This window comes from Misgurnus anguillicaudatus, chromosome 2, assembly GCF_027580225.2.
Source record: "Misgurnus anguillicaudatus chromosome 2, ASM2758022v2, whole genome shotgun sequence".
Taxonomy (NCBI): domain Eukaryota; kingdom Metazoa; phylum Chordata; class Actinopteri; order Cypriniformes; family Cobitidae; genus Misgurnus; species Misgurnus anguillicaudatus.
The window spans coordinates 4,100,701-4,124,189 of record NC_073338.2 but is presented as its reverse complement, the minus strand read 5'-3'; the positions used below and the strand labels follow the sequence as shown (position 1 = coordinate 4,124,189).

Below are 23,489 nucleotides of genomic sequence, written 5' to 3'. Positions count from 1 at the left end.
GATCCCCCTACGAGCGGGACGGTGGTCCTCCGAGGGACCGTCGACGACGACGACTCAACCGTTGGGGGACCGCCTGGGCCGATCCTCCTCCCGCAGGCCCGCAGGAGCGAGCGATCGCTCACGGTGGTCCCCAAGAGACATCGGGGCTGGTGGAGAATGAACCCCGATGTCACTATACTCCCCCTCGACGAAACTCCTGGGGGAGCCGCCCTCCGTGAACCCGCTGCGTCCAGTCTGGCCGGATCATTCTGTCACGACAGGGTTGGAGAGACAGGAAGTAGGACGCATACGCAGGGTTCACCATGAAATAAATAACATTTAATATAAAATGAACAGAAACAAAACACGAGGAGTAAAACCATAACACAGGAACACGCAGTACATGGAACACAGGAACAGACATGAACGTAATGACAATGACAATGATCCGGCGACAGGTGAGAAACAGACAGCAGTATAAATACACAGTACTTAACACGGAACAGGTGTGATGAATCAGTTCATGAATTGTCCAGGTGACGTAATCGGAGAGACAAACAAAACATGACACGGATCACCGTGACAGCTTTATGCCAATATTGTTGTTTACAAATTGTAAAAAAAATCGGAAACACTTTACAATAAGGTTCATTATTTAACATTAGTTAATGTATTAACTAACATGAACAAACCATGAGCAATATTTGTTACAGTATTAATTCATCTTTGTTAATGTTAGTTAATAGAAATAAAGCTTTAATTGTTTGTTCATGTTAGTTCAACAGTATTTAACTATGTTAACAAGATTTTAATAAAGTATTAGTAATTGTTGAAATTAACATTAACAAAGATTAATAAATGCTGTGTAAGTGCAGTTGATTATTAGTTCATGTTAACTAATGTAGTTAACTTATGTTAAGTAATGAACCTTATTGTAAAGTGTTACCAAAAAATCTGTGGAACGTGTCTTGAACTTGCGGAATGTTTGAAATGTTTAAAAATTGCTTAATTGCCAGTATTTATTATGTATCTGCGAATCTGCCATGACATTGTGTTTATTTAGGCCCATTTAAAGTGAATGTTGTTGAATTATCCAATGATCACACAATAGGGTAGACACATGCTCCCTTTCCTATCGTGGGAAATAATTTGTCAGTACATTTAAATAACAATATTTGACAAAATTGCATAAAACAACGGAACTTATTATATATCTCTCACAATTTAAATATGATAATATAGTTTCTGTTTTTCTTATATATTATATCTCTCGTAATTTAAATATGAAAATATAGTTTCTGTTTTTCTAATATAGAAAAATATTGTAGGCTACAGTACTGTGCAAAAGTCTTAGGCCACCATGCCACAATTAGATTTGTTGTTTTTGCAATGTTATAGTGATCATATATAATTATTTCTCAGTGTCTTTAATAGAAAACATCCAGAAAATACAGGAAATGTGTATATATTATTAAAAACTGTATAAAAATGTAAACTGATGTGCCAAGTTTTATGGTAAACTCCCCTTCCACTTGAGCAATAGCAGGAAACTGCAGGATCTCTTAAACCTAAATAAAATTAAATCCTAATTTCTAATGTTAAAGAAATTAATCTTTTTACTTCATTGTGCTAAAAAATGTGTTTAGTGCCAAGAGAGGTCGCACTAAACACTGACGATGGCTAAAGAAAATTTAATTTGTAATTTTTTTGTACATATTTCCTGTATTTTCTGTTTGTATCTCAATAAAATAGATTGAAAAATAAATTCTAAAACAACAAATTTGGTGGTGGTGGCCTAATTGTTAGATAGGCTAACAATAAAACAAAATACCAGAGTCCAACAGTCTTTTTCAGTCCAGATTAAGTGCCAAACACAGCCATTCTGTTTCAAATTTGGTTATATTTCACGCTTTCCTGTGGGTGGCGCTTGAACTGTTTCGCGTGTACAGTGCTGAAGAAGAAGAAGTTTAAACATGGCGATGTCCTGTCTAGCACTCGTGCGGCTCCGAGCACTGATCACTTTAAGGAGAAAAACTCTTGAAATTCACGAAGACATCGGATTAAATTGGGCTTTTATAAGTCGGTATAGGACAAAGGCTGGTGTCATTCATAAACCCCGGCAATCTCTACCAGAAACGGTTAACACAGGTAAGAGACATTGCGGTCAGAGAATACAAACACATACTAAAGAGAAACTAAATAATCACTGACACAGTGCACGTGTTATATTTGCGTACAGGTGGATCAGATCCTCTTGGAGAATTTCCTCAACCCAAAAACCTTCTGCACGCCACTTTGTCCAAATCATTAGGGCTGTCTGACCTCTCTCAGTACATCCAGTACAGCTGCACCGATGGGGATGTCAAGGTTAGCTAGCCTAGCATCATGTAACCCCTACAGAAATCAACCATGGCTTATATTAGTAGTAACCATGGTTTTATTTGTGGTAAAAGCTATGATATTTGTGGTAAAACTATGATAATACAAGTGATAATACAAGATAATACAAGTGGTAGTCAAGTAAAAAATCAGTACACGCTCTACTGCTATTCATATCAATGTGTTTGGATTAATAAACATGTATGCATGTCCCAATGATAACACTTTTCACTGTAGTAGTGGTAGTGTAGTAACGCCACATTCAGACGCTGCTGATTGTTTTCAGAGAGCCACCGTCACTCTTCACTGGCCCATGAGAATTGAGACTGAGGGGTTTGGGTCTCGCAAAATCGAGGCAGAGCGTCATGCCGCAGCTGCAGCCTGCTATAAACTGAAGGTATTGAGTCTCTTTAATCTTTCTTGCATCTTTATTGTGATATGTTTGGGCTGATGAAAAGTGTTGCACCTACAGCTTTGCAACTTATATGAGAGACAGTGAGTGAATGTGAAAATATTATGTCTATTAAACACAGTACAGTCGATTACAAGGTTTAAATCTATGACCTTTTGCCCAGCTAACACACTGAGTTGTACAGAGCACTGTGTTGTTGTTGTTGTTATTATTATTATATTAAATTCTGACAGAAATTTCACAAAAAACCTGTTCTGTTACACAAGGGACAATATCATTAGGACACTGTGTATGTTGGTAATTCTGGAAATGTATTTTCAGGAGCTTGGAATCCTTGGTCAAGGAAAGCAGCCATCTATAACAGGGATGGTGACACAGTCAGGTAGGCAGACGTCTGTCTGGGAAGATCCTGAAGAAAATCTGACTTCCTATGACAGCCTTGAGTGTTTGCCCATAAAGAAGAGAACAGCATTGAAGGACATAAAAGGCCAAAGGTTACCAGTTTTATCATTTCAAGTTCATTTTTGTAATGTATATTTAGTAGGGGTGTGTAGAGACACTTATTTCACGAGACGATATGCAAGATTATTTTAAGTCCTCAATGATAAAATAAATGAATAGAAAACTGTAATCAAATTTTTTTTTTTTAAGGTTTTAACTAATCTAGGACTGTCCCTAACAACTATTTTGCTAATTGATAATGAAGTAATTAGAATTTTTTGTAATAATACACCCAAGTGAGCTATAAGTGCCAAGTGAGCAACGTCATAGAATATCTCAGGTTCACGCCCACTTTTGGGGAAAACAAACTAGACTTCCCATTGACCCCATACAAAATAGCGGAACAAAGCACACACCCGGTTCGTACACACCCGGCAGGCATAAATAACTTAAGAGATCACTCAGAATAAACATGTTGATTAATTTTCTGTCCACCCTGCCTGCCATAGAGCACGAAAGATACATTAACACAATTAATTTGGTCAATATAAAAATGTCCCTTTCATTCTCACAGCGTCAAATTTGTGTAACAACGCTCCCCATTGGCCAGAGGTGTCTTACCCGGACATTTACGCGTACCTCATTGAGTCAACAGGAAAGCCAGTGAATGATTTTACTTCGTATTTGAAAGTTACTTCGAATTTATATATTATGTCTTTATATTTACAGTACCGAGTGCACTTTTCCGTCCAGCCATATAACTAGCCTTAGTGATTTTTCCAGCAATCACTGGAAAGCGTTGTTACACAAATTTGACGCTGATTTGACGATTTAAAAACGGTTCCTATTAGCTAATACATTATAACCATTTTACTAAATGAAACTATATTGTAAAATTACCATTCTGATAAATGCTCTGACATTTGTGTGAGCTGCCATTCTTAATCCAATTTTACAACTGTCTGCAGTCATGTGACAGTTTTTGACAACTCATCATTTTGTTATGTTTGTGTCTGTTGTCTAATATGCATCTGTGATTATCTTTATACTGATATGTTTTATTTCTCATAGACCAATAGAAGAGGATCCAAAACTCAGAGAAGCACTTTCCATGTTTCCAAAGCCAAAAGCACTTCTGTCTAGTGTCATTCAAGTAGCCACATCATCCTGCAGGGTTCGAGTAAGTTCAACATACAAATAATTTGTAATGCGTGTACAGACTTTTTTGTGTGGTGATCTACTTTAATGCGTGTTTGGACTATAATAACACTTTAAATGCGTGTTACGACTTTACTGCTTAATAACACTTTAAATGCGTGTTTGGACTATACGGCATATACCTGAATTTAGGACTGTCACAAAAACTGAATTATTTTTGAGGAGTTGAGTATATAAAAATCATTGAGTATATGTAAAGTACTCCTTAAAAAAGCAGAGATGCAGTTTAGTGAAAAAAATAGATAGAATATGACAACAGTAGCAGAAGCATAAAAATCAGCGCTAGTCTCTCTCAATCATGCGCACACACACCGTGCATGGATCAGCTTCTGCATGAATTCAAGAAAGCGCATCGGAATGAATCAAAAGGACTTGCGTGTTTCAAAATTACACTACAGATTGCCAATTCTGCGCTCTGTAAAATATAGAATGTAAAAAGTTAAAGTTGTATCAAAATATGTAGGTTTTTCAAGTAGAGCCGCTTTTACGTTTTACAGTTGATGACAGGTAAATAAAATCCCATAAAATGTACAATAACATTATATTGGCGGCAGTGGCTCAGTGGCTGATTCCAGGGGTAAAGGGCGGCCATTTCAGGTTGAAATCATTGTAGTTCTCAGTCAGCACTTAAGAATGAGTCTTACACTTTACTGAAAGTTGCGTTCAGCTTTTTTATTAATGTCTCCTACTCTCAGACTGGTCCTACTTTTTACTAAGAATTTTTTGACACTTAAGTCATAGCTTAAGACTATTAAGAGCATTTTTGAGAACTTTTATACATATAGGCCCAGCTGATAGACGTGTTACTGAAGAGGCGGAGTCTTGATGAAGGCACCCTAACCCTAGTCATGCTATTGTCAAGCTTATATTGGGGCAACCTGTGCTTGCTATTCTAAATGTAAGCTACAAAGTAAAATAGTCATAGTTTGTATCTAAAGTAAAGTGACTTTTACTTGTAATTCTTGATTTGTGCAAAATGTTGTTCCTGAAAATCACAGCAATCAGCCGAATTTTAATAGCCATCACTTTTGTTTTACACAAGCTGTTTCTTTCATATGGCATCAAAACCTAAAATTGGTAAAATTTTAGCATATGATGGGTTTTCCTAAATCATATCACATTTGTTTTGATGTCGAAATGGGAATTGGATATTAAGACTAAAAGAAATGTGTTTTACTTCCTCTTTTTTCGCATGTAGGAGCTGATTCAGTACAAAACAGTTGGTGGTAAGGTAAAGACGTGCGAGTTAATCTTGCACTGGCCGGAGGTGATGACCTTTTCAGCTTCTGGACATCGTAAACTGGAAGCAGAGTCCAAGGCAGCAGCACTAGCCTGTCTCAGGTTAAAGGTTGGTTATTTCTGTTAACAGCAGTATACATTTATGCATTTGGTAGACGCTTTTATTCAAAGCTGCTGGATAAAATGTTTCTCATTGGTATAATGGTTCCCTGGAGATTGAGCACAGTACCTTTGCATTGTTCCAGTTGAGCTACAATAAACAGGAATGTAAAGCCTGAATAGATCCACATTATTTAGGACCTGTGCTTATATTCACGATTTGAATATCTACAGGAACTGCAGTTACTGGATGAGAAGAACAGTCCTCTCACTCATGCCAGGTACCATCAAAAGGAGGTACGTGAAGCTGGTGAGCGAGAGAGACGACCATGCTTGGTGGAAATACCCGGAGATGTGGAACAGAGGATTCAACAGTACCTTGCACAGGTTAAAGACCAAACCAAACGGCTTAATGAACAATTTTCTTTCCTGTAATGGCATTAAAGGGTTGCAAATAGCATTTACGTAACTGTTAGTTTCAACTTGCTGTTGCTTGTAGATTAAAGTAATAGAAAAAGACACTGACGTTCTCGAGAGCAATCCATTTATTAAATCGCATAAAGCTATGATTACAAGTTAATGTAAGCAATTATATTTTGTGTTTTTTCTAGGGAGAGACTGCAAATGTAGTATTTTAAATGTGATGATTATTTTTTTTGCATTGTTAATTTAGAAAAGTCATTTTATGCAGATGCTATTGGTTAAAGTTTTACTGCAGTTTAGTTTTTCTCTTGTCATTCAGAATCATGGTCAACTTTGATACCGAATTAGACTACGTTTACATTAGCGTGTTTTTGTTTTAAAACGCATTACTTTTGCTACGATTACGCCTGGCTTTCACACTTACACCTAAGCTTTCGACCATCGTAAACGGCGACTTTTGTAAACATTGCGTGAGTGCCCACATTCGCTTTTTTATTGGGTGTTCTGGATCATTGCGTATTCTTCCCTGATCATACGACTCTTTTACTCTTATGTTCAGTACCCAGCAGAGGCCGAGGTTCAGAGATTATGGGACGAAGAGGAGAAGTTTGCAGTTCTGCACGAGTCTTCAGCCATCAGTACGGATGATGACGATGATGATGACCTCATCACAGATGCTATCACCAATAAGCCGTACCGCGCCCTGCGACCTGATGAAGAGGAAAATCTGAGTGACCACCTCCTGAGCTTGTGGATGAGGGCGGGGCCTGGCCGGGGGGTGGAGCTGCCAGTGGACTCGTATAAAGAAAGTGTGCTCTCAGCAGTGGAATCTTCACAAGTTGTCGTGATTGCAGGCGAGACGGGCTGCGGTAAGACCACACGGATCCCGCGGTTTCTGTTAGAGGGCCAAGTCAGGAGGGGAGATGGGGCCAAATGCAACGTCTTGGTCACACAGCCCCGCCGGATCAGTGCTGTGTCTGTAGCACACCGTGTAGCACAGGAGATGGGTCCTTCGCTTCGGCACTGTGTTGGATACCAGGTAATAACGTATGAATGTTTTTAGTGCTTTTTCATTTGATCAACCCCTTCTGTTTTAGAAAGATGTAAGAACTGCTTAACTCTCATTCAGGCAAATGGTTATGAAAAACAATAAAATAGTGTTATCAGATCTCCTGCTTTCGTCTTGCGTGATGTAATTCCAAACTCATAAATGAACAGGTTGCAAAGTGGTGTTTAATTGAAATATGTCAAGTCCAATTTATAATTTTGTGTTGCTTGTACGGTGTAGCCTAAACGGGGGCAAACCCGGCGTAGCCTGATGCTTACTTTTAAAAAATGTAACAACGCGTTGATTCTGCGCATACTCCATGCACTGTGATTGGTCTGCTAGATCCCCTCCCTCAGGTCAAAAAGATCTGCGTCACTTTTCCTATATGCATTTCCCCTTGCAATGGTAAAAACAATGAAGGACAAAGTTGAGGAAGGATATTTAACATTTCAAGCTGCAACCAAAGTCTGTTTGCTTCAATCACTGCTGATGCTTCTCCAACAATGTCCACAACATGCTGCTTTTTCTTTGGCTTTTGCCTTGATACTGTGACATGCGCATGGACATTGTCTGCTAGTGATTTGCATGTTTAATTGTACGTCGACGCAAACAACGATGCAGAAGAATAAATAAAACTGACAAAGGTCCAAAGCAGAACTATAAATCACGCTCGACTTACAGTTTGCTGGGTTTGTTTAGTCTTGGCACATAGGTCATCCCTGATATGATGGTACATCTGTTAAAAAATAAACAATGCATTTCTCTCTGACATCGGGAACCTTCAGAAGCCCTGCAAAGATGCAGTCAGCAACTACTTTTACTGTTATTACAATCTAAACATGATTGTAAGCAACTACTCCTTCAGATCGCTATGAGTCGCTCCTCTGACTGAACGCCAGTGGGCGGAGCCAACGATATGATGATGTGCTGTCTCTTTCTGTGGGGCAGGTCAAATGAAAATGAATCTACCTACCGTATTTTCCAGACTATAAGTCGCTCCAGAGTGTAAGTCACATCAATCAATAATGCATCATGAAGACGAAAAAACATAAGTCGCAGTGGACTATACGTCGCGTTTATTTAGAAAATGATTTCACAAAATCCAAGCCGAAGAACAGACATTTAATTTGGAAAGGCAGGTTATTCAACTAAACAATAGCACACAGAACAGCAGGCTGAATTGGTATCCGTACGTTAACTTAATACAATCAGTTATTTACACGATACACAATAGCATACTGAACATACCTTGAAGGCTAAATGAACAGAACAAGCCAATGCGCATTATGTTCACAGGCTCGTCATTTCACACTGAATTCATTGAATTACATAAATAGGAGCAGCATATAGCAAACTCTTGTGGCTGTAGACAGTAATGTTGTCTCTTGGTTTATATACACTCACCTAAAGGATTATTAGGAACACCTGTTCAGTTTTATTTAATGCAGTTATCTAATCAACCAATCACATGGCAGTTGCTTCAATGCATTTAGGAGTGTGGTCCTGGTCAAGACAAACTCTTTAACTCCAAACTGAATGTCAAAATAGGAAAGAAAGATGATTTAAGCAATTTTGAGCGTGGCATGGTTGAGGGTGCCAAACGGGCCGGTCTGAGTATTTCACAATCTGCTCAGTTACTGGGATTTTCACGCACAACCATTTCTAGGGTTTACAAAGAATGGTGTGAAAAGGGAAAAACATCCAGTATGCGGCATTCCTGTGGGCAAAAAATGTCTTGTTGATGCTAGAGGAGAATGAGCCGACTGATTCAAGCTGATAGAAGAGCAACTTTGACTGAAATAACTACTTGTTACAACCGAGGTATGCAGCAAAGCATTTGTGAAGCCACAACACGCACAACCTTGAGGCAGATGGGCTACAACAGCAGAAGACCCCACCGGGTACCACTCATCTCCACTACAAATAAGAAAAAGAGGCTACAATTTGCACGAGCTCACCAAAATTGGACAGTTGAAGACTGGAAAAATGTTGCCTGGTCTGATGAGTCTCGATTTCTGTTGAGGCATTCAGATGATAGAGTCAAAATTAGGCGTAAACAGAATGAGAACATGGATCCATCATGCCTTGTTACCACTGTGCAGGCTGGTGGTGGTGGTGTAATGGTGTGGGGAATGTTTTCTTGGCACACTTTAGGCCCCGTAGAGCCAATTAGGCATCATTTAAATGCCACGACCTACCTGAGCATTGTTTCTGAACATGTCCATCCCTTTATTACCACCATGTACTCATCCTCTAATGACTACTTCCAGCAGGATAATGCGCCATATCACAAAGCTCAAATCATTTCAAATTGTTTTCTTGAAAATGACAATGAGTTCACTGTACTAAAATGGCCCCCACAGTCACCAGATCTCAACCCAATAGAGCATCTTTGGGATGTGGTGGAACGGGAGCTTCGTGCCCTGGATGTGCATCCCACAAATCTCCATCAACTGCAAGATGCTATACTATCAATATGGGCCAACATTTTAAAAAAAGCTTTCAGCACCTCGTTGAATCAATGCCACGTAGAATTAAGGCAGTTCTGAAGGCAAAAGGGGGTCAAACACAGTATTAGTTTGGTGTTCCTAATAATCCTTTAGGCGAGTGTATGTCAAAATTAATTCATACTGACTTACAAGTCACATCTGACTATAAGTTGCAGGATCAGCCGAACTATGAATAAAAGTATGACTTATAATACGGTAGTAGTAACATCCGTCATCCAGCCATTTAACACTTGTTTTTTCGTAGAATGGTTACATAAATGCTTTATTGATAAGGATGGCGTTTTAAGCTATTAAATTGGCATGATATATTAATGATACAAAGACCTGTTAATTGTCAAAAGATGAAAGCAAATTTGATGTCATAACCACTTTTACATGAATATTACTGTTTGCCACAGTAGCTGTTGATGATGTATTTGCATGTTGCATTTACAACAACATTACTTAAAAAATAAGTTGTACCTAGAATAATCCATTGAGTTTTTTTGTAAAGTGTGTGTTTTTCACTTTGGATTTTTGGCAATTGTCTTTGTGTCACACAGGTTCGTCTCGAATCACGTCCACCTGAGCGCAGCGGTGGAGCTCTGCTGTTCCTCACTGTTGGTGTCCTCCTCCGTAAACTGCAGTCTAACCCCACCCTCCGTGGCATCAGCCATGTAGTAGTCGATGAGGTCCACGAGAGAGACGTCAACACAGATCTTCTGCTGGCCTTACTGCGTTCAGCCTTAGAAGAGAATCCAGACTTTCGAGTGGTTCTCATGAGCGCGACTGGTGACACGCAGCGGCTGTCTCAGTATTTCGGTGGATGCCCGGTGGTGCGTGTGCCTGGGTTTATGCACCCGGTGCAGGCAAGGTACCTGGAGGAAGTGATGACAGACATGCGTCGACAGTTACCAGCGATAAGCAGAGAGAAAAGAAACGGGCAGGTCAGTTTGAGTTTTTTAAAGTCTCATAATCTAATGATGAGATGAGGACCATCAAAGTTTGATTTTACTATAATTTCGATCTCTGACATGAACTTACTCAGTCAGAGTATTAAAGATATCAAGATTATATTTTTTACAGAATGTTCTTTCCATTATTTAGGATGATTTTACATAGAAAACAGTAAATTAGAAAATTACCCCTAGCTGGGTTTTCATTAGCTGGGTTGTCGTAATTGTCTGTTGTGTGTTTATCTTGATTTTTTTAATGTATAGAACTAAAGTGTGAAAAGATTTCTTCTTGTCCTTTATCTCAAGGAAGAAAATGATGCTTCTCCTGATCTTGATCTAGTAACTGATGTGATCGACCATATTCACAGATGTGGAGAGCCAGGTAAAGTTTTTTTTTTATTATTAGGAAATCATATTTCTTAGTCAGACTCAAAGTACCACCACAGATGCAGTAATGAAGACAATTTGTTTAGTGGTCAACCAGTTTTTGTCAATGTTGTATAGGTGCAATCTGGAACTCAAACATACTCATGCAAGCACAACTTAAAGGAAAATATTTATGTGCATCTATAACATGTTTTGATCTCGTCTCCTGTGTGCTGACTCTAGGTGCTGTGTTGTGTTTCCTGCCGGGATGGCAAGAGATTAAAGCTGTACAACAGAAACTGGAAGAAAAGACAGCTTACAGATCAGGCTTACAGATGATTTTACCCCGTAAGTGCACCAGATTTATTCAGTTAGTTTTACTTTATTTAGTAGTATTTTTAGAGGGTCTAAGAAGAGGGATTCGAGAACTTTTCTAGAAAATGGCATGAAAATTAGTTGTTGACCAATATTGTTTTATTTTGGCTAGGGCTGGGATACATGATTAATTTTTAAACGATTAATCTAGCGTTTATTTTTTCAATGGATCGATTAATCTAACGATCCATTTCATCAGTCTGAATCGATTTCGATTCGATTCTCGATTATCTCCTCATTAATTAACTAATAGCAATTTATACATGTTGATTCCTTAACACTGCAAAAAATAAAAAAAGACTATACAAGTGCAAAGTAATGCATTCTTAGTCAGAGGAAACATTCAATAAAACGTTTTGCAGCATTTGCAGCGCATACTGTGCAGTTTAGTAACAGTAAAAAATCTCAAGTTCACATTACTTTATTGTTTTAATTTTTTTTAGATATTATTTTTTTCGGGGCGTTTTTGCCTTTATTAACAGTGATTGAGGAGAGGACAGGAAAGTACAGGGAGGAGATAGGGGTATGGGATCGGCAAATGGCCAAGAGCCGGAATCGAACTCGGGTCGCCGAAAGTGCGAAAGCACCACATGTCAGAGCGCTGCCCACTACACCATTGGCTCCGACCACATTGCTTTATTTTACATGCATTTATAAGCAAAACCTCTTCAATGGGCCTTTTGATGGTCAGTGTCATTATTATAACTGTGATTTGTTTAACCCACATTGTTTTCGTGCTGTTTTTGTGCTAGTCCATGTAATGACAGATATAAACACAATTATAGACTTAAAGCGTAACTAAACCACTGGTCAGAGCCTGACTCCACCCACTGCAATATTTGAAAAATTCAAGAAAAGTGGGCCGATCCCAACGGAGATTGAGGGGACGAACTAAGCTCGTACCAAGTGTGTGGTGAGATCGTAACAAGGGCGTGGTAAGCTTGAACCTGCTTATGTCACAAGTTATTTTTTGGACCCAACATCCAATAGGAAAATTCAACTGCAGTAGCCACCGTTCAAACTGAAGAGGGCAGCACTCAGACGTTTTTACACCATATATTGTAGTATTGAAACACTTTATATCCAAATGTCAAAAAACTTACTAAAATCAATGAACAGCACTAATAAAGCATCATTCTTACAAATCATTAACTAAAAAAGTTGGTTTAGGGTTTAGTTACTCTTTAAAGGAACAGAATGTAGGATTGTGGCCAAAACTGGTACTGCAATCACAAAACTTGTGTCTAAAACTGGTACTGCAATCACACAACTGGTGGCCAATACACAACATGACAACATAAACATCAGTTGAGGGCTGCAACTTCTCTTTTTAAATGACAATATTCTGGCCGGACCACTGTTGTCAGTGATATAAGTATTTGAAATGAAAATGATTTCTTAATGTCTAGTGACATATCAGGGACATTTTATGATTAATTGATATAAATTTCTTACATACTGTTCCTTTAAGAAGCACATACATTATTAAAACTCTTTCTCTAAGTTTATTAAGATGGATGAGGAGGACGCATTTAGTGCTGGGCAGAGAGTGAATGAAATCGCAGTCTTCTGGCAACAGTGTGTTTTTAAATATTTCATTGCTTTCTGTCAAATTGCTCAAAGTCATGACTGTTTAAAACTCACTTGGCACCACATTCATGATTTTATGGTAAAATTAAACTTTTTCGCGTCAATACACGAGCATTAACAGTAAAACTAAGCACTGTCACTTTAATTGAGGGTTAGCAGCACAGCGAAAATAGAACCGACTCAGAAACGATCGCAGCACTGCTGTTACAGCGCCGTGAGCTTGCGCTGCTCATGCGTGCGGTGTGCATGCTTGTTAACATGGGTGCTGATAAAAACACTTATGCACTGCTCACACTTGTGAGAAGCCTCTCGCGTTGCTATCTTGCTACTACTCACCCATTTAGGGTCTGACGAATCGACACGCATATTTTGCGTCTACGTATTTTTTGCGCGTTGTCCCAGCCCTAATTTTGGCAGATGGTAGTTATAGGGCTCATATGAATATATAAAGAGCTCAGATGCAAAATCCTCTAAGTGCATCTGTCATGTTTTCTTAATTAATTCTGCCAACAAACCAATATTTTTCAATCAAATTCTATTTAAATAGTGCACATGAAATAGAAAAAAAAAAAAACAGGGAAAAGAACAACAAAGCAGGATGGAGTACGTAAAAGCTCCCGTAACGCGCGGTTTCTGCTTATCTCATGTTAACATTATTACATCCTTCATATCTCCGAAGAGCATTGTTTCCATAAGGCTGGCTTACCTGGAAAGCTGGACCAGGCTTTCTTTTCCTTGCATCCAAAAACACTTATTTTTTGTGCCATTGTTGAGTCTTCAAATAAAACAAAGCTGTCACGTGAAGTGATGCCTTGAACTTCGAGCGTCCTCGGTCCTCTCTCTCATGCTGATTGACGTGTGTGCATGCTTTTCCAGGCGAAGTGCTTATAAACGAAATGGGATACATAACGTCTACCCCCGTGGTACTTAAGATGTATCCATGTTTGAAAAAAAAATCTGAAACTTGTACGAACCCTGGCGAAGTACACTCGGCTAGGGATGCTCGATTATTTGCATGCGATAGTCATTGTGGATCTCGTCAGTGAAGCCGGTTCCTTGCTTAGTAGTAAATTGCCATCACCTGCTTTCAAATGGAGCGGCATTTACTACACAAAGCCTTAGTTCACTGACAAGCTGAGCATAGATAGTCATTGCGCAACTTATAATTGGTCCTGCGATTATCGCATGCAAATTATCACGCATCCCCACACTTGGCACAGAAATACTCTGTCACGTGTCCATCTGCTTTTTGACACTTTATTAATTCAGTGGTTCACTCAAGTTGTTTTGCTAATATTCTTTGTTTGTAGTTGAAACATTTATTTTGAATTACTGTAATATTTTAAAACACCAAGTGAGTACCTTGGTCTGCCAATACTGTAGAAGTGGCCAAATGTCAGTTTGTCTTTTGACTAATATATAACCCCTCTGCTTGCATATCAGTCATTTTGTTGGCTCACTTAAACTGCCTGTTTTACTCTAGTTCACTCCAGTATGGCTGTCGCAGACCAGCAAGCCGTCTTCAATCGACCTCCAGAGGGTCAGCGTAAAATTGTCCTTGCAACCAACATCGCTGAGACTTCAGTCACCATTGATGATATAGTGCATGTGGTGGATGCTGGCTCACAGAAAGAACAGAACTATGACCCCAAAACCAAGGTCCTACATTTGCTATTACACATTTTGTTTAAGTGAAAAAAAAGAAAAAACTAATCAGCGGGTTATTGTGGTGCATTCTCAGGTCTGCAGTCTGAACACGGTCTGGATCTCGCGTGCAAATGTCACGCAGCGAAGAGGAAGGGCAGGGCGGTGCCAACCAGGACACGCATATCACCTTTTTCCACGAAAACAACTGGACGCCATGACCACGTTTCCCATTCCTGAAATTCTACGCACCCCTCTGGAGAGCGTGGTGATTCAGGCCAAAATTCACTGTCCTGAAAGCAAAGTGAGGAAGTTTTATGAGTTTTCCATGTCATTTTAAATGTGAAAGAAAATAATGTTTTCATCTGCTTGTCCTGACACACCTTTATTATAAATCGTTTAAACAAGTTTACTTCTAGCATATTGTTTTAACAACATTTTGACTCATCATGACTTGTATTCCTCACACAGACTGTGGACTTCCTATCACGGGTGCTTGACTGCCCAGACCGTCAAGCAGTGAAAGTTGCTGTAAAGACCTTAATGGATATTGGTGGGATTTTGTGATTTATTCGTATTTTTCTAAATATTATTTTCAAATGGCCTACTTGGTAATGACGTTCCAAGTAAAGTAACCACCTGCTAAAGCAACCAGATGCTAAGGATGTTTTGATTGAATCAATGTTTATATTATCTTCTGTTGTTTTCAGGTGTATTGGATAATTTGGAGAATCTGACTCCATTGGGTGAACGGGTGGCCTGCATGTCATGTGACCCACGTTTGGGAAAAGTTTTGGTTCTCTCGGCTCTGTTCGGTTGTGTTCACCCTCTTTTATCTGTGGCAGCCTGCCTGACTCGAGATCCGTTCTATAACAGCATGCAGAACCGGGCGCTTGTCTCCAAGGTCAGAAAGACAATTTAAGGCACGATTCTCGTAGTTCACAACAAAATGTAGTTTTGTTTACATTTTCAAGCCAATGTTTATTAGCGTTTTAAACCTGACAGCACATTTATTCATTGTTTCTGACTCTTTGCAGGCCAAGAAAAAGTTGAGTGTTTCTAGCTGCAGTGATTATTTGGTCTTCAGTCGTGTTGTTCAAAGCTGGAATGACCAACATAACAGGGACAGCAAGCAGGAGTATCTAGAGAAATATACTCTGTCTGGTGCCAGTCTGCGATTTATACACGGTAAGGAATATAAGCATCAGAGTTGAAAAGTGAAGTATATTCATTGTTTTACATTTTTAGCCATATTCTGTCATACAGAAATTACACAGACTTGCATCTTTCACCAGTGGTGTTGTAACCTTTTTTTTTTTATTTAAAAACAAGTTTTGTCCTGATATAACACTGTCTACTGCCACAAAGCTTTGAGATCAAATTACATTCTTTAGGACAAACCATGTGCAAATTCATCATCTGCACCATTGCTAAGTATTTTATCCAGAAAAAAAGTATCTGGAATGTGTTTTAAAGTCTTATTGAAATACTTATTTTCTGTATTATTTGCCTGGAACAATTACACATTTTATTGTCTATGTAAAATTAAATGGCCAACACAAATGTCTCCATTGATTATTAGTTGTTGTTTGGGCCAATATTTCCTTGTCTTTGTGTCTTAAACAGGGCTGATGCATCAGTTCAGTGAGAATCTGTCTGAAGCTGGACTGGTGGATCGTTCTGCTGAATGTCTGCGCTTGTCCTCGCATCTCAATCAGCACAGTCATCAGGAACAGCTCCTTAAAGCAGTGCTGTTGGCAGGCCTTTATCCTAATCTAATACAGGTGCAACACACGACCACATAATAAGAAGTTACATTATAATATAGATTATATGAGGATCCATATCAGTTTCAACCATTTAATGGCCCAAAGAGTCACTTAATTCAGCTTTGATTTGCATTATGCTATGACACTTTAAACATGACAATAGAGACGATAGAAAGTTAGTTTAATGGTAGTATGGATTAAATATGTTACACTTTATTTTAAAGGGATATTCCACTTTTTTTTGAAAATATGCTTATTTTCCAGCTCCCTAGAGTTGAGCGTTTGAGTCTTGCCGTTTTGGAATCTGTTCAGCCGGCCTCCGGGTCTGGTGCTGGCACTTTTGGCATGGCTTAGCACAATCCATTGAATCTGATTAGACCATTAGCATCTCGCTAAAAAAATAACCAAAGAGTTTCAATATTTTTACTATTTAAGGATTGACTCTTCTGTGTTGACTACTTGTGCTAATACCAACAGAAAATTAAATAGTGATATTATTCATTGCCAGAAAATAGTCCCCTTAGTAACTTTAAATAGCAGGGGATTATTTCCGGGCAGTGCGTAATATCACTACGCCTGCTGCAGCCATGTTGGATCAGCAAAGTCCTTGATTATTACGCCAGAATCAGAGTATAGTTCCTAGCCATATCAGCCTAGAAAATCACAACTTAATTTTCTGTTGGTCTTAGTGCACGATGTAACTACAGAAGAGTCAAGTTTTAAATACGAAAAATATCAAAACTCAGATTCAATGGATTGTGCTAAGCTATGTGAAAAGTGTTGGCGCCAGACCCGAAGATCAGCTGAATTGATTCCAAAACGGTAAAAAATAATATGTTTGACTCTAGTGGAGCTGGAAATGAGCATGTTTTCAAAAAAAAGTGTAATGTCCCTTTAAATACTGAGTAATGTTAATAAATGACATGTATACATACTTATTGTAAGATTAGGGTTAGTGTTGTTTTAAGTGTTTGTTGCTTGTAACTACGCACCGTTTTTTATTATTTCTTTAGTAAGTATAAGTGATGTATAGTAAGGAGGACACCGTAAAATAAATTGCATTATTTGCGACTTTATATTTTAAATGTAATTTGATGACATTTAAACATTTCAAGTGTGACTTAAGTCTTTTAACTTTTTTTCTCAGTATTTGTCTGGTCATGCTAATAATGGAAGAAAATCATTTCAGATATTATTTGTCCCAAGTTTGTATGTGTGTGCATGTGCAGTATCTGACAGATCTTGCTTTAGTAAGACCTGCAAGCATTGCAAGCATGGTGGCGCAGTGATGCGACTTACACAAAAAAAGTTGATTTTACATTTGTTTCAAAGAAGGAAACAAAAGTTTTTTAAACACACGAAAAACTTGAACCTTCTGTATAAGGGACCGTTTGTATATCAGACCATCACTGTAAAATAATTAAGTTTTTAAACTTCACCAGGTGAAAAAAGGCACAGTGACCAAAGGTGGAAGATTTCGTCCAGAGAATCTTATCTATCGCACACAAAGTGGCCCTGTTGTACTGCACCGCTCCTCTGTCAACAGGTAAATACATGCAGTGGAGTAAGATTTAACTATTGTTGTAATCATATTTAATCGCAACTAATTGTTTGCAGAATGAAAGGTGTGTGTATATATATATATATATATATATATATATATATATATATATATATATATATATATATACATATACATATACATATACATATACATACATACATACATACATACATACATACATACATACATACATACATACATACATACATACATACATACATATACACATATACACATATACACATATACATATATATATATATATATATATACATATATACAACAGTTCTTTCTGGTTCTCGAATCTGATTGGCTAAGAGCTATACGATATTGTACTGATAACGGCACTGTAACCGCTTCACCTTTCGTATTATTCCGCCACCTAGTGAATGGAGGTCCTAAGCAGGCCTATCTCTGAATGGAAAAACACAGACGCGCTGTTTGAATCACTCTCCGTTTGTCTCACTCTCCGTTTGTCTCATTAGTTTACTAGCTCATAAATCAGTCTGTGAATCCCCAATCAGAAGTATTATTCCGTCAAAGATCAGCGCTCTTGGATGTTACGTTGAAGTTAATGGGATTAATGTCTTGTCACATCGTGTGGACGATTAACACTTGGAAAGAGGAATATAAACACTCTTTTTTTTCTGGAGCTAAATCTTTTATCAGAACGCGAAAACACCGTGAAACTGCAGGTAAGCCCCGCAGCTTTTAAATGTGGACATTGATCATTTACTTTATCGTGACGTGACTATTAAAACATGTTATGAGATATCGCCACTGGTATATTTATAAGCAGCATGCAAAAACATATCTCTGACACTTATAAAAAACAGTTTTATATAGTACTGACAAGAACAAAGTTTAATAATAATAGTCGAGTGCTCGTATCACGTTAAGAATAAATGAGAAAGCAATAGTAACGTTATACAAGTAATTTTATTAACTTTTACCTCGCGCCAAAACAATAACAACACAAAAGACACTAAATATGAATAAAAAAAACAAGTACAAGTTTGATCATGACACCAAATACTGCTGATTTGATCTCATTTTGACGATCATAAACAAACAAGGCCAACATGAGAGCCAGGGAATCCCTTTCAGAAATGTAGCCCAGAGAGGGCGGTGGTCAGCGGGGCGAGTGAACACTGATGTCCGCTCATGCTTTGGTTCTCATTCGTACCGAATCTCACTAAGCAAACGTTCAAACAGGCGCTATCTTTACTAATTGACTGCAGATTTAAATATAATACAGATACATTCTCGACTGAACTAATCTTAAAACTACACTTTGTGACCAAGAAACGGTAATATAAAGTAACGGCTTTTCTGTCCATTGAGTTGTTATGAGCTTCAAAGCAGCCGAAAGTTTTACCTGTCATTTTGGCCGCCCTCAAATCCGTGGCGGAAGAAGTAGTTCTCAAACAAAGAGGCTTTTAAAATAACTCCGTTGTTGTTTTCTAGTTTTCGTTTTTCAAACGTGTGCCGTCGAACTGTTGTATAAAAGCAATATCGCTCTCGGAGTCGTGTGATATAGCTCTATATCATCACGGCTGTGATTGCCTCCGGCACTCGGCCTGCGGCCTCGTGCCTCTGGCCTAATCACAGCCGTGATGATATAGAGCTATATCACACTCCTACTCGAGCGATATTGCTTAAATATACATATATATATATATATATATATATATATATATATATATATATATATATATATATATATATATATATATATATATATATATATATATATATATACATATATATATACATATATATACATATATATACATATATATACATATATATACATATATATACATATATATATACATATATATACATATATATATACATATATATACATATATATATACATATATATATACATATATATACATATATATACATATATACATATATACATATATATATATATATATACATATATATATATATATATATATATATACATACATATACATACATATACATATATATACATTTTGTATGCGATTAATCGCGATTAATCTTTGCCCAGCACTAATATAAATATAAAAATGTATATACACATGTAAATATTTCTTAAAGCAACACTATGTAGTTTCCATGTTAAAATGATTTACAGCTCCCCAATGTGGTTGAAAAGCGCAACAGTGCCTGGTATCAGATAGCCTGGCTCCGCCCTCCTACGTTCTTCCGCTTAATCTTCATTTCGCTTCAGTACTACGTCTGGGACTGCTGTGTAGAGTTTCGTTTTCTCCTGCAAAAATCTGAAGGACCAATCAGCGAACAGATGGGGGTGGCTAAGAACGATGACGTTGAGGTCGTGCGTCAGTTTGAGTATTAGTTTAGTAATGGCAGCGGAGAAAGACGTAAGAAAATCTATTCGGTCCGTTGTTGCAAAACTGCCGAATATACAGAAGTTAAAGCCGGAGCAAGAACAAGGTTTGCTAAGTTTTGTACGTCTGATTATTCTTACTTGTTGTTTCCGGCCGTTTTCGGTGCATGATATACGTCACGACCAAACGTTAGCGATTGGTTATGGCAGATTCAGAGTGACTCTGGGCAGATCCAATAGTTTTAAACTTTAACAGAGGACCCTCCTTAACGGAAGTAACGCTTTGCAATGAAGCGTGGCCAGACTCTCTGTACAAATGAAATGAATGTACGAGTCTGGTTGGACCAGGCTAGGTATCAGACACTCTTCTGCAGGCAGGGGGAGGGGCGGGGCTGTGTTTCCTACCCTCCACCGCCACTTTCAGAGTTTGCTTGTAGCAGCTAGGAGGCTGCTCAGGTTGCAGCAGCAGTACAATTTGTCAAGTTAAAAGTTGTTCTATCACTGAAATAATTTTAGAGACATTATTTAAAGGTAAAAAAACTACATAGTGCTGCTTTAAATATATATGTGCATGTTTGTTTCATTAAAGGAACACGCCCACATTTTGGGAATTTAGCTTATTCACCGTATCCCCCAGAGTTAGATAAGTCCATACATACCTCTCTCATCTCCGTGCGTGCTGTAACTCTGTCTGACGCAGCCCCCGCTAGCTTAGCTTAGCACAAAGACTGGAAATGCATGGCTCCAGCTAGTATACTGCTCCCAATAAGTGACAAAATAACGCGATCATTTTCCTATTTATGTGTTGTGATTTGTATAGTCAAACCGTGTACAAATAACAAGGTGATATGAGACACAGCGATCTTTTAACAGTATACATACTGAGAACTATATTCTCTGAAGACGAAGCACTGCCGCATGGGCGGAGTGATCTGCTCGCAGCACACGAGAAGCCCCTGGTGAGAAGCAGAGAGTTCGGTCAGAGTTGTGCAAATCACTCCGCCCATGCGGCAGTGCTTCGTCTTCAGAGAATATAGTTCTCAGTATGTATACTGTTAAAAGATCGCTGTGTCTCATATCACCTTGTTATTTGTACACGGTTTGACTATACAAATCACAACACATAAATAGGAAAATGATCGCGTTATTTTGTCACTTATTGGGAGCAGTATACTAGCTGGAGCCATGCATTTCCAGTCTTTGTGCTAAGCTAAGCTAGCGGGGGCTGCGTCAGACAGAGTTACAGCACGCACGGAGATGAGAGAGGTATGTATGGACTTATCTAACTCTGGGGGATACGGTGAATAAGCTAAATTCCCAAAATGTGGGCGTGTTCCTTTAAATCTACTCATCTGCTGTGTTTTTTTATTTTACTTAGGGGAGAGCAGAAGCTCTCGAGTCGCTGGCTCACATTCTTCTCTGCTATGAAATCCAATGGTCAGGTCTTCATTAGAGACTCTTCTGTGGTTCACCCACTTGCTTTGCTGCTCCTCACAGATTGTGACCTCAGTGAGAAATGTAATGCAATACTTACTATCACTAGATCCAAATACAGCATGTGCATAAATATGTCAAAATGTTACTGTTTTACACTGACAGCAACACTTAGATAATTAATGTGACAACCAGTGTAGGCATACTGGATATTGACTGCTCTGAACCAACATCCAGTCATGCCATATATTTACCCCATGTTGAAATGAAAAGCATTTTTAAAGCTTTCTAGACTCAAGTAACTTTATGTACTTGTTTGTTGTTCAGTTGTTGGAGATCATGTAGAGGTGGCATTACCAGATCACGGACTGATACGATGGCAGTTTTCTCCTCATGCGTGGGAGCTGCTGTGGGATCTACGCACTTCCCTACAGGCCATGATCCACCGGAAGCTTCAACACTCCAAACTCAAATCAAACTCCGCTGCCAACAACTCTAAAGACAGTCAGCTTATATCTTTATTAGTGGACCTTCTTAATAACACAGATTTAGATGCTACAAATCATCGTGATGACCTCAATGAGTGACGCTGCTGGACCATTTCTTCAGTGAGAACTCAGGGTTTGCAGAAACGGATCACAGGATCAATGAAGAGTAAACATTGACCAAATACATGTCTGTGATGCTGTAAATTCATTGCATGTAATTTTATAATGATGTGATTATGTGCAGAAGTATATGGGCTGTAAATAAAACCCGCAGTCAGGACATGTGGGATTAAACTGTACTTATTCAAGATATTTATTTATCATATTAGGAGAATTTTAATCTTTTTATTTAAAGAATGAAACTAATGCACTATCGGAGAATAACCTGTGATATGTACATCTAAGGACTGTTACAGTGACTGCATTTATAAAAAAAGATCAAGCTGTATAATTAAGAGTGTTTGAAATGATTTGTTTAGACTACCACATATTCAAAGGCAAAAGTGTATAAAACAGCAATAATGCTAAAATAATGTATTGTACTGTTTAATGCACATGTGATCTGTGAAGTTTGCTGTTTAGTTTCTAATTGTAAAAAACAACATAAAATACTGAAACGGCAAATAGTTGTCAAGTTGTTAAGCACTTTTTTTCACAATGTTGCCGAGGGCATCATTGACTTCTATTCAAAATCATGATCTAAATGTACCCCCTTTACAGCGTATCAGTCACACAAGATTAATTTTACAATATGTGTACATAAATAATTTTTTAATTCTGGTGTTATGTGCAATGTTTATGTTTTAATGGATTTATAAAAAAAACGTTAAGGTGAGTGTGGCCCTGTCCCAAATGGCACACTCCGGACTTGTGGTGTCCGCACTTTGCTGACATCACGTAGTCCAGACTTTAGGGACCCTTGATGCGAGTCCACGTGGGTACACCGGAGTCGTATTTTGGGACAGACTCGAGCATCACACCCGTCAGTGTGAACTCCTCCCTTCCGTCGTCTGATTGATCTGATTGCCCTTTCGCAAGGACTTCTGGGTTGGTAAAGTGCGCGAAGCCTGCTGCAGTGCGGGCTTTGCTGAAGACCACATCAAGGGGGCAAAGGAGGCGCTGATGAGCACACTTTAAAGCGTAAAAATGACAGATGGGACACCCTATGGACTCGTAGACTAAGCGAGAACGCGCAATTTAAGGCCACGAGAACGAAAGTCCATGAAGTGCGC

At 38.4% G+C, this 23,489-nt stretch overlaps 1 protein-coding gene across 1 annotated transcript; it reads left to right on the top strand.

Annotated features, from left to right (window-relative positions):
• The first annotated feature begins 1,897 nt into the window (after positions 1-1,897).
• Positions 1,898-22,883, top strand: dhx30 (DEAH (Asp-Glu-Ala-His) box helicase 30). The gene is made up of 20 exons (XM_055201166.2): positions 1,898-2,127; positions 2,219-2,346; positions 2,645-2,755; positions 3,092-3,264; positions 4,283-4,391; positions 5,628-5,777; positions 6,002-6,154; positions 6,750-7,229; positions 10,291-10,674; positions 10,990-11,065; positions 11,293-11,397; positions 14,498-14,673; positions 14,756-14,962; positions 15,130-15,211; positions 15,369-15,562; positions 15,696-15,846; positions 16,285-16,442; positions 17,870-17,973; positions 21,714-21,853; positions 22,097-22,883. The coding sequence occupies exons 1-20, from the start codon at positions 1,953-1,955 to the stop codon at positions 22,354-22,356; spliced, it is 3,516 nt and encodes a 1,171-aa protein (XP_055057141.2). The 5' UTR covers positions 1,898-1,952; the 3' UTR covers positions 22,357-22,883.
• Positions 22,884-23,489: the final 606 nt, after the last annotated feature.